General features: G+C 42.5%; 1 protein-coding gene across 2 annotated transcripts in view; it reads left to right on the forward strand.

The window, feature by feature from the left end:
* The window catches only part of COL6A6 (collagen type VI alpha 6 chain), a 143,837-nt gene that overhangs the window by 29,113 nt on the left and 98,285 nt on the right, over nt 1–16,439 (forward strand). For both annotated transcript variants that reach the window (XR_006787811.1, XM_045857311.1), the window contains exons 2-7: nt 1,793–1,871; nt 1,995–2,092; nt 4,416–5,012; nt 6,294–6,914; nt 8,029–8,589; nt 9,388–9,945. Coding sequence is in view for 1 of the 2 variants with exons in the window: in XM_045857311.1 (XP_045713267.1) it covers nt 2,026–2,092; nt 4,416–5,012; nt 6,294–6,914; nt 8,029–8,589; nt 9,388–9,945 (2,404 nt within the window). In the remaining variant the exon portion in view is untranslated. The remainder of the gene's footprint in view (nt 1–1,792; nt 1,872–1,994; nt 2,093–4,415; nt 5,013–6,293; nt 6,915–8,028; nt 8,590–9,387; nt 9,946–16,439) is intronic.

Consider the following 16,439-nt stretch of genomic DNA (forward strand, 5'->3'; position numbering starts at 1 on the left):
GTGCATGAGCACATCAAGAGAAGCTTTCACTGGGTTTTCACAGTGTTACACAGCCTTATAGCATGCCAGATATTGGATTCCATTAAGAGACTGCAAGAAAATTGTTTTGTTAGATGCAATCCCATGGAACTCAACTTCTACTGTACCAGTGGTATTGACCATCTGCATGGGGGAACTTCCTAGATGCTACCTGTTGCTTTGGGAGTGTCCCGGCCTTACCTAAAATCCTCACTTTGCTATCCAGCTTTTAACTTTTGTTCAGCACTCCTTCCTTTCCATCTCTGACATTTCTCCTGTGGACTCTTCCTGAAGCATTCACTCTGTTTCCCACTTATAACTCCTAAAAATAGCATTTATTTATAAAACTCATAATATAAGCAGAAAAATAAGTGACTAGCATAAAGCCCTAGCTTTGAAAAGTAAAACTTAAATGGCCATGAAAACTAATATCAGTATTTCCTGATACTCAGAAAAAAAGGCGTAGAACAAAGACACCTGGAGACCCTTACCATGTTTATAAGACTGAGTTTAGGATGAAGAGTAACTAAGTCTGAAAACACAGATTTTTGAGTCAGACAGGTCTTGGCTGTAGTCTGAACTGTGGCCCATTGAACTGATGTGCCCTTGAGTCGGTTTTGTCTCCGTTATGAATATCCTTCCTTATCTATACAATTGGAGCAATAATATCACCTGCTAGTAGGTTCATTATCAGTTTCAAATAGGAGAACGAATGTAAAGCCATCTGCACAGGGCATGGTACACACTGAAGGCACAGCAAAGGTAGAGTGTATTGTTATCCTTATACACATTGGTGGGAAACTTGTACAGATGGTATGACCTGGTTTTTCCTTGGAATGGTTTACTTTGGAACTAAAATTCCCCTAAAATGATAGGGCTGAATTGGAAAAAAAAAAAAAACAAAAAACACCACCCACTTAAGAGTCCCTTCCAGCTCACTAACTACCTCTGGACTAGGATTGATAAATTGATTTACAGCCTGAAAAATTTATCTCATCTAGGCCTCTTATGAAGATATAGAAGAGTCCCAAATTCCAAAATGTCAAGAGGGATGATAAAGTAGGTGAGAAAACAGGGATGGGACTTCTTGGCAAAGGCACCTTTTCTGAAGGGGGGAAATATTAAGCACCAGGATCCTGCCTGACAAAGGAGTGAGACAACCATGTATAACATTGCAAATACACATTTGGGTAAAAATAAAGTAAGAAGCAGACACTGGTTTATTCACACAGATCAATTCTTTTTTTTTTTTATTCAGTGGATGAATGAGCAAATGAATGAGCCCAACACATAATTAAAATTACTATTTTCAATATCTTTAATATCCCATTTCATTCTATGAAATGAAACATTGAAGGTGGCTGGAAATGCCTTAAGTCTAATTAGAATTGGAAAATGCTTACCTCATGCAGTTCTAGGTAGCTGGAAGCGAAACAGTACAAACTGAGTCATTCTGAGGAGCAAGACATCGAATGGAATATGGAGGATCACTAATTTTTTTGTCTTCTTTCATCAAGGATGAAGGGACATGGTCACCTTTCTAATAAATTATGTAGGGAAAAGAAACATTTTTCAAAAAGGACCACATCTGCAAACACTTACAAAATCAGGTCTTAGACTACCCAGCCATGAACTCTGAAATGTCTTGGTAATGAGTAGACAGAGGATGATACTAGGGTACTGGAAAAATGACTAATAGGAGCACATACTATTGTTGGAAGTAGAATGCTTCTGGCCACCCCTACTGATGATCTAAAATCTTGTGTTTCTACAGGGTCTGGGGACCAGGAGAAACTGTGTTTCTGCAAATGTTGCTGGTTTACTTTTCTCTGAGGCACTTCAGAGATCAGAAGGTCAGAGAACCTCATAGATTCCTTATCCCCTGTTGCACCCAATTTATTATATTCTTTTGTGTGTGTCTTTTCCCCAAATAATACCCAAAATAATTTTAGATGGTTTTCTTTTCAACTTTTCAGATTTCAAGTGGGAAGTTTTTCAGTTCATAACATGAAAATGCTGCTGATTTTGTTCCTCATAATAATTTGCTCCCATGTTTCTATAAACCAAGATTCTGGTAAGGAAAAAAAATGGAAAGAATTCTCAATTATCATTTTGGAAAATAGATAATATATTATTTTGACTTACTTAAAAGTTGAGTTTTGTTTCACTTTGTTTTGATTTTAATAGCAGTCAGGGTAGGGGTGGTAGCTCCATTTCTTTTTGAAGATCATTTATTCCTTGTAAATTATAGAAAGATACAAGAGCTGTTATTTTGTCCTCAGTTTCAACCCCTTTTAAGTCTTCTGGGAGGTTGCAGAAAATTCTGTCTCTTACTATTAGGATCAGGCCTGGAAATTTTGGAAGGTCTCTTCTTAACTCATTTGTGCCAAAACATTATCTGGGTTAAGCATCCAGATTTGACTCCAATTTAAACTGTTTATCTTTTATTATTTAAAAAAGTGCTTTTACTCTGAGGAAAAAGCATCATAGCTGCCTACTGTCTGTCAGCAATATACATCCAGTGGACTTGAACTCAAAATACTGGCCTACCCCTCTCTGCCTCTACCTCTTCTTAAATAATTTTCATACTGATCACTTTATGTTCGGGGCCACCTATATTATTTTTTAAAGCTTTCTCAAGGGCTCTGACCTTGGTGGCAAGTTTTCTGAAGAGATAAACTAAGACTTTGTTCTGCAGACATCTTCCTTTGATGTCTCAGTGGATTTCATATTAAGCTTTTTAAAGAAAGGCAACACTTTTTCCCAAATTGTTCCACAGTTTAGACATAGTGAAGGGGCTTAGCAGAATCTGAATCCAGTTCATGGGCCAGTTGCCTACATTTCCTTTTTCCACATAAGGTGTGGCATGTATCCATGAATAGAAATGTCCCTTCCAGTCACAAGTCGAACTATCGTGGGCAGAGCCTGCCTGACAGTCCTTGTAGGGGTTCCAGGCTTCTCCTGGAGGAAGATATTAAGTCACCCTCTCTTATTTCTTCCCCTACAATGCTACTGCTCCGTAACCATCAAAGGAAGCTCAAAATGGCTGAAATGAGGAGATTTAAAAGACAAGAAAGAGTGGTTTTGTCCACGAGGCCTCAAACAGACTGCTATAAAGAGAATGAAATGAGATGACAGGGTGCCAACGCTGGTTGCCTAGCAGCTGTAGATAGGAAAAGATTGATGTTATTTCCATGTGTTAGAATTTATCTGGTAATCATTTCAGATAATCAGAATCTCAGAACAAAGATGGACCTTAGATATTTTCTCATTAAATGTACTCATTTTAAAGGTGAGGCAACTGAGGCCCAAGTATATTGAATGGCTTGACAGAACTGGTAGAGTTAGTCAGGACTTCTGTTACTTGTCCAGCTGCATCATATTTCCCTAAACATACACCACCGAGACTCACACAGACATTTCCCTTCCCTCCCCGGGCAAGAACCAGATCATATACTAAGGTGGTGAGAGCTGTGAATTCAAACCAACAGATCACCAATAAACAGCATTTTGTGCTTGAATCAAGTGATTTGCTATCACATGAAAATACAATTCTACATACCCAGCATTGAACCTGGCATTAAATGAAGCCTTAAAAGTTCAGCAAAGTATTGTATTCCTATGGGAAAAGTATATGTTTAGTATCAATAGAAACTAAAACCGTAATCGTTTTCCCAGCTTAAGGTATATTGGTTTCTATCATATATTACATATGTGAGAATAAATTTACCAATTGTAATGCTCACTCATTCATATGATTTATCAAAAATATTGTAAATATTTTTACAATAAGTAAATAACTTTAAAATAGAGTAAGGCGATCTCATATTTTTATGACCTTTAGGTGCTTTTTAAACTTCATCAGTTTGATGCAGGCGTACAGAACTAATATATCTATGACATAACCAGGTTATTTTGCTGCAGAGTTTACACTGGAATCACAGTAAGGGATTATCTTCCAGATACCTCCATTCAAAAAAACTTGAAGCACTTTAGTTCTCAATAAAAATTTTTATCCTCTCGATATGAATTGAGGTCAAATTCTGAAAGCAAAAAATAAAAAATGATACGAGGGGAAATTATCCACTAACAGTATAAAAACCCAGGAGTTTTTACTCTCAATTCACCTATTTCTAATTAACTAATTCCTTGCTAAAGTGATGCTTAAATTTGTGATCAGTTTAAATGAGAGGATATATAAAGAATTAGCCTAAGAAATAACTATTTTTTTCTTGAGAGGATGTGTAATTCCAGGCTATTATTTTCATTCATTGGGAAGGTATTAAAAATACAGATAAAATAGGAAAATACATTTTCCCCCCTATGGTTCACATTAAACACGGTAGTCCATTGTGAAAGTTTATGCTTTGTTGACTTGTTTGTGTGTGGGTTTGCAGACCCTGAGTATGCAGATGTCGTGTTTCTGGTGGACAGCTCGGATCACCTAGGAAATAAGTCCTTCCCTCTTGTGAGAACATTCATCAACAAGATGGTCAACAGTCTCCCCATAGAGGCCAACAAATACCGCGTGGCCCTGGCCCAGTACAGCGACAGGCTCCACAGTGAGTTCCAGCTGAACACCTTCAAGAGCAAGAACCCCATGCTGAACCACCTCAAGAAGAACTTCGCGTTCATGGGCGGCTCCCTGCGGGTAGGGAACGCTCTCCAGGAGGCTCACAGGACCTACTTCTCCAGCCAGGCCAACGGGAGAGATAAGAAACTGTTTCCTCCGATTCTGGTGGTCCTGGCTTCGGCAGAATCCGAGGATGACGTGGAAGAGGCTTCCAAGGCTCTGCGGCAAGACGGGGTGAGAATCATCTCCGTGGGGCTGCAGACAGCGCCTGAGGAGGACCTGAAGGCCATGGCCACGGCCCAGTTTCATTTCAGCCTCCGGACGGTCAGGGACCTCAGCGCCTTTTCCCAGAACCTGACGCAGATCATCAAGGACGCAGCTCAATACAACGAAGGAGCAGCCGATGATATTCCTGCTGAAGGTGGGCTAGGGTGCTCGTATAGAAATGATGATAAAATGCTTTGTTAAAAAATCAGCACGGAGAGAGAATTAAGACTCTGTGACCATCCCTTTCCTCCAAAAGCCAGACTGTATTTTTAGCTATTAGATATCTGTGTGTAATGGTGCCCATTGATTGTGGCCATTTTAAGTTTAGCGAACCCCCACGTGCCTTGGTGGTCCATCTTTCTCTTTGTCCATGTTGCACGTAATTTACAGGCTTCTTAAAATTCAGGGATGCTTTCTCCCGGCCACCAGGTTATCTCTGACCTATCTCCCTGGGCTTTGGTTGCTATGAGGTTTTATTACTGGTTCCTTTCAAAGGTAAATTTTATTCCTGGAGAAACCCTTGGCAACAGAATGTCAGAGCTGGAAACAATTTTAAGTAGCCCAAAGTTCCTAATCTGCAGGGACGAGTTTGTAGATATCCTTAGAGGTGGTGAATGTGACCTGGGCCAGGCAGACAGCAGTGTGACGTCAGAGCTAGGTCAGGTCTTTCGATTCCCAGGCCCATGGTGCTTCACCCCCACACCCCTTCCCTTCCTGCCTCTCTGTTCTGAAATAACTGCTCCACCTCCATCCTGCTGTCCTGGGGACTTTGAACTATCCTATTAATTAACACTGGCCAAGGGTTTATGAACATCATTCACGTGAGGGACAGGGGAGAGCCAGTCAAAAACAATTTGTTCAAAGCGTACAAGCAACATTGGAAGCTCCCATTATTTCTGGTTAAATTGAATGACATAATATATAAAATGATCTATTGTTGATAGAGAACCCTTTTCTTGTGGTAATCTCTGAAACTATGGAGCCTATTACTAGTATCTTTCCCAAATAAATTAATGGAAAAAGGACAATTGGTACCCCAATACCATCCCTTAGGAATATTTGGGTTATGCTGATTTTAACAGCGCTGATATTTAATGACTTCAATATGATAGTAGTAGCTGCTGTTCATTGAATGACTCTTATACACCAGGCCCCATGCTGAACATCTTATCTCATCTAACTCCCATAACAACTCTGTGAGGTAAATATCACTATTATCTCCAATTTATAGAGGAGGACATGGAAGCTCAGAGTTTAGCTAAGATTCAATATTTGCACCCAGGACCCTCTGATATCAGCTTCAAAATCACTGTGTATACCTTCTTCTTTCTTTAAGAGCAAAACGAGCGCTGGTAGATGTTCTCCACACTTTGTGAGGCTGAGCAGAGATGCCGAGACTCCAGCTAAAATTGTGCTCCTTCCTTCCTTGCCACAGTGTGCCGAGGTCCTTCAGTGGCCGATGTTGTGTTCCTGTTGGATATGTCCATCAACGGCAGCCAGGAGAACTTAGACTATCTTAAGGAATTCCTCAGTGAAAGTGTGTCTGCTCTTGACATAAAGGAAGATTGCATGAGGGTTGGCCTGGTGGTCTACAGCAATGAGACGCAGGTGATAAATTCACTGAGCAGGGGCATAAATAAATCGGAGGTGCTCCAGTCTATCCAGAGCCTCTTTCTTCAGGATGGGAAGGCCTACACTGGGGCCGCCCTCAGAAAGATAAGGAAGGAAGTATTCACTGCACAGAACGGCAGTCGGAGGAATCAGGGGGTGCCCCAGATTGCCGTGCTGGTGACCCACCAGCCATCAGAAGACAAGGTGACCAAGGCAGCTGCCAACCTCCGGCGTCAGGGAGTGGCTGTCTTCACCCTGGGCATAGAGGGAGCCAGCAAGAGCCAGCTGGAAAAGATCGCATCGCACCCTGCTGAGCTGTACGTCTCCAAACTGAAGACCTTCTCTGATCTGGCCGCTCACAACCAGACATTTCTGAAGAAGCTGCGGAACCAGATAACACACACAGTCTCTGTGTTTTCTGAACGAACCGAAACCCTCAAATCAGGTACAGTGTTTTGCTGAGAGAAGTACTATTCAATCCTTTTTCTTTTGTCTTATCTTTTATATATTCTGTCTACAAAAGCAATTGATGGCTTATAAGAAGGGGAGTGAGAATAAGTTCCTACTTTCTTACTTGAGTTTGATCACATGAAATGTAAGTGGGGGGAAATGAAAGCTATTGTGGTGTTGGAATGGGTCACGAGAATTTCCCTTTTTACCTCCTCCTTTGAGCAGCTTTGATTAGATTCTTTGTTACTTACAAAACACCCCAGAAAATACCATCCTTTGCTATTTTTCTTCTTTCACTTTTTCCCTTCTCCTTTGCCTCTCATGTTCCCCTGCTCTTTGCTTTGTTTCTTTTTTTGTACCTTTTCTCTTCTTTCTCCTCTCCCCTCATCCTCAAATTGCAATTTAGAGAATGAACAGGAGGTATGGTTTGGGCTGAGGACATTGTAAGTAATCTGTTGTGAAGTAATATTCTAGTATCTGTGAGTTTAGAGAGACAGAGATCATGTATTTTATATACTTCATATATACACATGTATGCTCTGTAAATATTTTGTGTATGTATATACACATGCAAGTATATTCTTCAACAAATATTTATAGCATGTTCACTATAAAAGTGCCATTGTCTGCACATATAAGGCCACTTGCAATACCCCTAGTTTTGTTAGCTGATCAGGAGTGAATGAGAAGTAAATAATTGGTTCAGGATTTCAAGATAGAGAGTTTGCGTGTCCACAATGTTCAGTTAAAGACTTTCTGCATCTCACAGCACACCACTTGACTTTTTTGTGAAGCAGTTACTCACTAATGAGAGGAATGACTTGTGAAAAGTCATCTTCAAATTTTCATCCTAATCTTTTACTGTGTCCCAGTTCACCTTGATTCATGGCAGAGAATTATCAAAATAGTCTTAAACAGTCAAAGGAAATTCCTTTGGCCTGACCAATGCTACAATTCCCCTAGCAGAGCATGTCTTTTACTCCTAGAAGCTCTTTCCCTTGCTTTTTTTTTGTCTGAAGATGCTCATATTTGTTGTTCTTAACCATCTACTCCCATTTCTTCTTTACACTTGTCCCAGCGCTGCACTCAACTTCTTGGTTCCCTTTCAGGTTGTGTGGACACTGAAGAAGCAGACATCTATCTGCTCATTGATGGATCCTGGAACATCCAGGCCACAGACTTCCAAGAAATGAAGACATTCCTATCCGAGGTTGTAAAGATGTTCAACATCGGTCCCCAGAACGTGCGGGTTGGGGCCATTCAGTTTGCTGACAGCTGGGATTTGGAATTTGAGATCAATAAGTACTCTAACAAGCACGATTTGGGAAAGGCCATTGAGAACATCAGGCAGATGGGTGGGGGTACGCACACAGGCGCAGCCCTGAATTTTACCCTGGGGCTGTTGCAAAAAGCAAAGCAGCAGCGAGGAAACCGAGCGCCGTGTCATCTTGTTGTCCTGACCAACGGCATGTCAGAGGATAGTATCCTGGAGCCTGCGAACAGACTGAGAGAGGAGCTCATCCACGTTCACGCCATCGGGATCAAGGAGGCCAACCAAACACAGCTGCAAGAGATCGCGGGCGAGAAAAAGAGGGTGCACTACGTGCATGACTTTGACGCTTTGAAAGACATAAGAAACCAAGTTGTTCAGGAAATTTGTGCTGAAGAAGGTAGGACAATGGTGGCTTTACCTGTGGACCACAGCTCACAGGTTGCCTTCCCGCAATATTGGGCATTGCAGGTCTGGAGAGGCAAATTTCTGGGCTGAGACTTGTTGACTTGTGCAGCTGTGTTTGTTTTTGGAAGAAAGCTGAGGGCCCGTTGTAGTGTTCTTCTAATTCGTACCTGAGGCATAAAGATACTTGGTGCCTCCTTTTGCCCTTATGAGTATTAAATAGCTGCTTCCTACAAATCCCTACTAACACAGACATTTGCTTAGGTACTACGTGTGTAAATGATCAAATGATTTCTTATTTTAAGGAGTACTTCAGGTTTATTTAAATTGTTTTTTAACAAAACTTTTATGAATTCTTTTAGAGCTGTAGCAGTAGTTTTAAACCTGGGGCTGGGGGGGTTTTGCCCCCTGAGGGGACATTTGGCAATGTTGAGAGACACTTCTTGTCATAACTAAGCGAATGCTATTGACATCTAAGGGGTAGAGGTCAGGGCTACTTACTGGTAACCATTCCACAGAATCCTACAGTGCAGACTGCCCTCCATATGAAAATAATTCACCCCAAAATGTCAATAGTCTCGAGGTCGACAAACCCTGAATAATACACCAAAGCCAATTACTAAATAACAAACAGAAGAGTCTTACTTTTACTGCCTCCAGTGCTTTATTTACCTGCTACCAACATTACCAATCCTTAACTTCAATATAGAATTATTTGGGTTTGGATGTTCCTGTTCATTCTTAATTAATTTATTTTTTTATATGGGTAAACATTTCACTTTCTCCCACACAGCCTGCAAAGAGATGAAAGCTGACATCATGTTTCTGGTGGACAGTTCTGGCAGTATAGGAGATGAGAACTTTAAGAAAATGAAAACCTTCATGAAAAACCTGGTGAACAAATCTCGGATTGGGGCAGATCGGGTGCAAATCGGCGTGGTCCAGTTCAGTGACGTCAATAAGGAGGAGTTTCAGCTCAACAAATACACATCCCAGAGTGAAATTTCGGATGCCATCGACCGAATGGAACACAGGAAAGAAACCACGATGACGGGCAGTGCCCTGGCCTTTGTGGCCCAGTACTTCAGCCCCGCCAAGGGGGCCCGGCCCAACGTCAGGAAGTTTCTCATCCTCATCACCGACGGCGAAGCACATGACACAGTCAAGGACCCAGCGGAAGCACTTCGGCAAGACGGTGTCATTATCTACTCTGTGGGGGTGTTTGGCTCCAATGTTGCCCAGCTGGAGGAGATCAGCGGGAGGCCAGAGATGGTTTTTTATATTGAGAATTTTGACATTCTGCAGAGCATTGAAGACAATCTCTTTTTTGGAATATGCAGCCCCCAGGAAGGTAGGCCTGGGCTTGTCCACTAGTGGGGCTATCCAGGTACCATGTGTCCCTGTGAGTCATTATTTCTTGAGTTAAGTAGACTACTATTTGAACATTGGAAACTTTTTGTTTGGTTGGAATGCTTATCCTGGTGGCTTTTGACTTACATAGGAAATGTGACTTTCCTCAATTGAACTGTTGAATTAGAGTCACTACGGAGCAATTTTGATCCACCTAGATTCCTTCCCATTTGTAGAAGAAGAGCCCTAGGGTAATGGAGCCCTAGACTGAAGAGAAGTGGTATCACACTGGGTTTTAGGTCAGGTTCCCTAGAGGCAGAAGCTGAGTCAGGGATTCTTATGGAAGTGGTTTACTGAGGAGGTGTTTTTGGAAGGCAAGTAAGGAAAGCAGGATGGGACATGAGTAAACTTAGCAAGAAGGTGGTCTTTGCTGGAATTGAGCTTTAGCTGGATCATGTGGGAAACTCTAGAGCATGAATTACAGCACAGAATCTGTTCCACCTAGAGATGAAAGGCCCACGCTGAGCCCTTGGGCAACGTGTGGGCTACCCAGGCAGGCCATAGAGGGCATGGCCTGTTGGCAAGGTGGCTTCCCTTTGGCCTAACATCTACTATGTGGTAGTATATTCCAAAGTTTTTAAAAATTATTACTTACATGAAATAAGATGATGTTTGTGAAAATACTTTGAGATTTCTTAAATCCTATATAAAGGAGGAGTATAGTAGGGGAACTTGAGCATGGGGTCCTTCGAAAGAAGTAAATAGTAGAGTCCCTGCCCTCCTCTCCTGAAGCTACAGAGGAGTGAAAATGCTAAAACACAAGTTCTGTAAATATAAGGAACTTATTTATACTGTGACTCACGGGGCTTAATGACAGAAGCATTCTGGAAAAATCTCTGTGAAGGAGATGGTCTTAATGGAGTTTTGAGGGAAAGGGAGAAGCACTGTTCTGTTCAAATAACAGTTCTGTTCAACTCCCACCAGAAGGTTGATCGTGGTCTGCATTTTGTGGTAAAAAAAATGCACCTGGAGTGTTTTTCCTGGTCATTTCACTGGGATCAAATACCTATTCTTTGAAGGGTGCTTAACCCCAAGCAATCTGCCTCCAGTCCCCCGGGTAATTGGAGCAGACTCCCCAGGGCAGCTGAAGGCCAAAAGGACATAGTTTTTTCTTTTGTGGAACGAGCCTATAAAGAAAAACCTCATTTTTTCCTATATAGGGAAAATCCCAGCTCTTCCCTACTGTGTTTCTTTCCTGTTGTCCTCTTTACTGTTCGCATGACACACTTCACCTCTGACACTTCTGGTCACCAAATGTGTAGAGGTTTTTTTTCCCATATCAACAATCAATTTTCAGATATCAGCAGGGTGTCCAAGAATTCAACTCAACTCAGACACCATCCACCTGGAAACAGCATCAGACCCCACAGATTGAGGGCCCAGTTCCATAAGACTGCCCCCGCCCCCACTTCAGACACCAGTCACAAGGCCAGGTCATCACCTGGGCTTCTGACCAAACTGCTCTAGATGGGAGGCTCAGCAACCTCCTCCTTGGGCTCACAGAACTCAGGAGAACACATTTACCATCGATTAAAGGATATGATAAAGGATACAGATGAACATCCAGATGGAAGAAAGGCACAGGGCAGGTTATGAGGGAAGGGGTGCAGAGCTGCCGTGGGCGTGTACCACATTCCATGCCCTCTCCAAGCACCCCTCTCTCCCAGCACCTTCCTGTGGTCACCAAACCCGGAAGCTCTCTGCACCCCAGAGAGGACCCATCATTAACTCCATTTTCAGCCCTTCTCCCTTTTCAAGAAAGTAGGGGCTGAGGCTGAAAATTCCAAGCATGGTCTTTCTGGGGACCAGCCCTCATCCAGGAGCCATTCCTTCCAGGAAATAACAGGAAGGAAACACACAGCAGGCTCCCATCCCGAGTCTCAGCATTAAAACAAAAGGCACTCCTATCACCTAGGAAACTGTAAGCCTTTCAGGAGCTCTGTGTCAGCAACTGCAGAGACCAGTATATATTTTCTATCATCTTATTGAGCCTTTCTTGAAGTCAGGGTGGATGGGGGTAAATATATTGGCCCTTGGGTTTTCAACAGCCCTACCACACAGCAAGCAAGTGGCTGGCAAACGAAGGAAAAGTGGTGAACCTCTGGTGGAGGAATGGGCGAATACGTTCTCATGGTTCCATTTTCTCCCGAGTCGATGGGCTAACATTTGGAACATACCTTGGTGGGCCTGCAGAGACACAGTGCTACATGAGGACTATATCATTAAACACCTAACAATTTCACTTCTCCAGGACGTATGAGTTGGCGTTTAGAACTCTGCACTTGTAGGCAGAATATACTACATACACGTGGATCAAGTATTAATTGGGTCTTTTCTGTTTTTCTTTTCCATGGATTGACCCAAGGAACAAAAAGTTCATGGGAGTGTCATGCTAGGACACCTTAGTTGGTCTAAGAGCAAAATGGGGTTATTTCTATGAGGAGGCTCAATAATGAAAATAGATAATGTTTCCAGAATGTCAAGTGGGGAAAAAATGTAACCTTGACTATCAGCCATCATATAACCATGAAAAAAATATACAGTGTTGCCAAATTTATTTTCACTTGGTCATATCCCCAAGGTTTATCTTAAGAATAAAATCTCATGAACCTTGTGGCTTAAACAGACAAATTTGTATAAATGAAAGCACATGTTGAAGGAACTGTTTATACAGGGAAATTTCCATAGTATTGTGATTTTTTCTTCCAGTCCAAAAACATGTTCTCTCTCCCACCCCCAACAGAAGGCTTCACTTTACATCAGAGTTGTTCTAAAAACTCACCTAATTGGGTATTACTACATACAGGTGATGTCACAGGTGTGCACAGGTGTGCACAGGTAACCAGGTTCTTAGTGATCGAGAACAAAGAATTGAACCGAACACACAAAGTTTATAGCATAAAGAAAGAGGGGAGGTTTATTAAGTGATAGTACACACCACAGGACACAGGAGTGAGCCAGCTCTGAGCAGAGGGAAAAAAAAAGGGCACGTGGGCTGGGGGGATTCTATTCTTATAGAGGCAGAAGCCCCCTGCTAGTCTTTGGCGGGCTTTTTCCTGCGCAGGTACAAGGAGTTGGATTTCAAAGCTACTGCGCATGCGTGGTTTCCCATGACTTTCTTGATTGGCTACTGGAGAAGGGAGTCCCACAATGTTATTTCATTATAATGATATTATAATGAATCAGGGGTAGCGCGCAGGCGCATTCTATGATTCAGAGTTGTCCCAGAAAACAGGAACAACCTGTCTTAGGGGGTCTTTGTCATGTATAGGTGTTTTCTACCTCAGCCCTGCAGGGCCTCGGGAGCTTCCTTCCTGACTACCTCCTGCCTCAACTTCCCCCTGAGAGACATGGTTCTCAAAAATCTTTTTGGGGTTGTTGAAGGATGAAGATCCGTCTTCCATAGCTGCTTCAGGCTTAGATTGGACAGTAGACCCTGCCTATTGAGAACCACGGAACTCTCGCCCTATTCTATCTAGGGGTTGAAGAGGAATTCCTGAGGCCACCGCAGATGCTGTATGTTGGTCAGCTTCGACATCGTTCTCAGGGATTGGTTGGAAACCTTGGAGCGTCATCAGTTTGACGTGGAACTGCTTAAGTCTAGAAGAAACAAATTTAACAAGTAGATTAAATAAGCAAGGTCCTAAAAGTAGTAAAACCAGCAGTGTTATTAAGGGCCCTAAGAAGGGTAATAACCATGTTAAGCCAGGGAACCAGGAGGTCAGGGCTTCCTTAATCCCTTGGCCCTGTTGATTATACTTATGTAGCCATTCTGCCTGTTCATAAATTTTCTTTATGTTAGTTTCGATCATTCCAGAGTTATTTACATAGGTGCAGCAGGTTTTATTGATAACAGCACATACCCCTCCTTGTTCTGCTAGAAGATAGTCAAGGGCAAGGCGGTTATCCATGACTACATTTGCCAATGAGTCTACTGATCTTGAGAGTCCAGCTAGAGTACCAGCAGTATCTTTGGAGATTTCTTCTATAATCTTAGTGAGTTCCCTTAGAGTGGCCTCATGATAGGCGAAGCCTCCCCAGGGGGCTGCAGCGGCTATAGTGGCAGCAGCTCCAGCCACTACTAGACCAAAAGCTCGTTTTTTTCTGCTGAGAGATGGACTCCCAGGACCCATAGTTATATTTATAATGGTAAGGTCTTGGGGTGCCAAGGTCCCTAAGGTACAGTCACCCCCATGTTTAGAGTTGCTGAGATGAGTATAAGCAATAGCTTCTTGAAGTTCTGAATGATCCGTTAGCCAGTTATTGGGAGTCCCACATAGCCAGACGAGCCCCGGGGGTGCTGCAATAACTGTGGCATTAGTGGAGTTATATTTGTTAAGGAGGGCATATGGCAAGGGGGAAAGGCAGTCCTTAAAAGGGCCTAAGTTATTTCCTTGATCTTTCCCCCCTGCAGGAGGTGGTAGAAATTTTGCTAATACTCCTTGAAGAGATTGGTTTAATTTCCAAGTAACACATTTAGAAGTATCGTTTGTATCTGCATTGTGAGTTTTGTCAAAGCAACAATGGGTACTATTAGGAATACAGTTAGAATCATAATTCGGGTAGCATACTATATGTGACCAATTTAAAGGTTTGAAAATTTCTTCCTCAGAAAGATTCTCTAGAAAGCTGGAACTTGAAAGAGAAGCCAGGGCTTTAAATGGGTCAATGGCCCTTGTATGAGTATTATTATAACATGGGGTGCATCCCATCGTACTGTCGCACTTAAGAGAGGTGCTGGAGTAATTAAATGGCTTTAATTCTAGTGGGGTCATACGGAAACACAAAGGAGGATTTCACTCCCATCAGTGAACCACTCATCATCAGGGTTTTCTAAGGGCTGGTCTAATAAGTCAGTCCTGCTCGATTGAGTAAGACTAATAACGTCTGAGCAGGAATGGATCAAATCTGGGGATGATTCTGTAGGCATTAAGGAGGCTGGATTTAGGGTGTTACAGGTCTTTATAGTTACTTCAGGATTGTCTAGAAGAAGGGCCTGATATTTGGTCAGTCTATTTCCTGTTAGCCAGAGGTGCCCTTTCATTTCTAACACCCCTTGTACCTGATGTGGAGTTAAGACTTCTAACTTCTGCCCAAGAGTTAATTTACTAGCTTCCTCGGTTAGCATGGCTGTGGCTGCAACTGCTCTTAGACATGGAGGCCACCCAGCTGCTACAGTGTCCAGTTTTTTTTGAGAAATATGCAACTGGTTGAGGCTCATTCCCTAGTCGTTGGACTAAGACCCCTAAAGCTATCCCTTGCTTCTCTGCTATGTATAGAGAGAAAGGCTTGTTTAAGTTGGGGATGCCTAAGGCTGGGGGCTTCGACTAGAGCCTGCTTGATTTTATTAAAAGCCTGATCACATTCTTTTTCCCATATAATGGGTTCAGTGTCTGGCCCCTTAGTAGCTTCATACAGAGGTTTGGCTATTAGCCCAAAGTTGGGGATCCAAATCCTCCAGAATCCTGCCATTCCCAAAAAGGAGCGAAGCTGCTGTTTAGTAGCAGGTGGAGTTAATTCAGTAATCGCTTTAATTCTCTCCTGTGATAATTGCCTACATCCAGGAGTCAAAATATACCCTAAGTAATTTACTTTTTGTTTGGTAATCTGAGCCTTTTTTCTTTGATACCCGATATCCTCTTTCAGCTAGGAAATTCAGAGTCTGGATGGTATTTTGATCAGAAGCCTCCTTGGAGGGGCTGCAGATTAGTATATCATCTACGTATTGTAAAATGGCCCCTCCTTGTAGCTGTAAATCTCTAAGATCCTTTTCTAATACCCTAGCAAAGAGATGGGGACTGTCCCTAAACCCTTGTGGCAATACAGTCCAAGTATATTGCTGATGTATCATTGTCTTTGGATCAGTCCACTCAAAAGCAAATAAATACTGAGAGTCAGAATGCAAAGGGATGCAGAAGAAGGCATCTTTTAGATCTAATACTGAATACCACTGAGCATCATCTGGTATCTGCGAGAGCAAGGTGTAAGGGTTAGCTACTATTGGATGTAAAGGGACTACTGCTTCATTGACTAACCTTAGGTCCTGGACTAGCCTGTATTCTCCTGTAGGTTTCATCACTGGTAAGATGGGAGTGTTGCAAGGAGACTGACAAGGGACTATGAGCCCATGTTGTATAAATTTAGTTATGATGGGCTGTAACCCCTCCAAAGCTTCTTGTTTAATAGGATACTGCTTCCTGTGAGGGTAATCTGACCTGGGTTTTAACTGGATTTTAACCGGTAATGCAGTCTTTGCTCTTCCAGGAACCCCTGACTCCCAAACTAGTGGGTTTACTGCATCCAGAACTGAACTTGGGATTTCTTCCTGATTTCGAACACTACTGATTATCATCACCTTACTTAACTCAAATGGCACTTCAGGGAACAACAAGATGGTTCCCATCCGAGCTAAAAGGTCCCGGCCTAACAGAGGAA

The sequence above is a fragment of the Phyllostomus hastatus genome, unplaced genomic scaffold (genome assembly GCF_019186645.2).
Source record: "Phyllostomus hastatus isolate PE091 unplaced genomic scaffold, TTU_PhHast_1.1 phas_scaffold_129, whole genome shotgun sequence".
NCBI classification, from domain to species: Eukaryota; Metazoa; Chordata; class Mammalia; order Chiroptera; family Phyllostomidae; genus Phyllostomus; species Phyllostomus hastatus.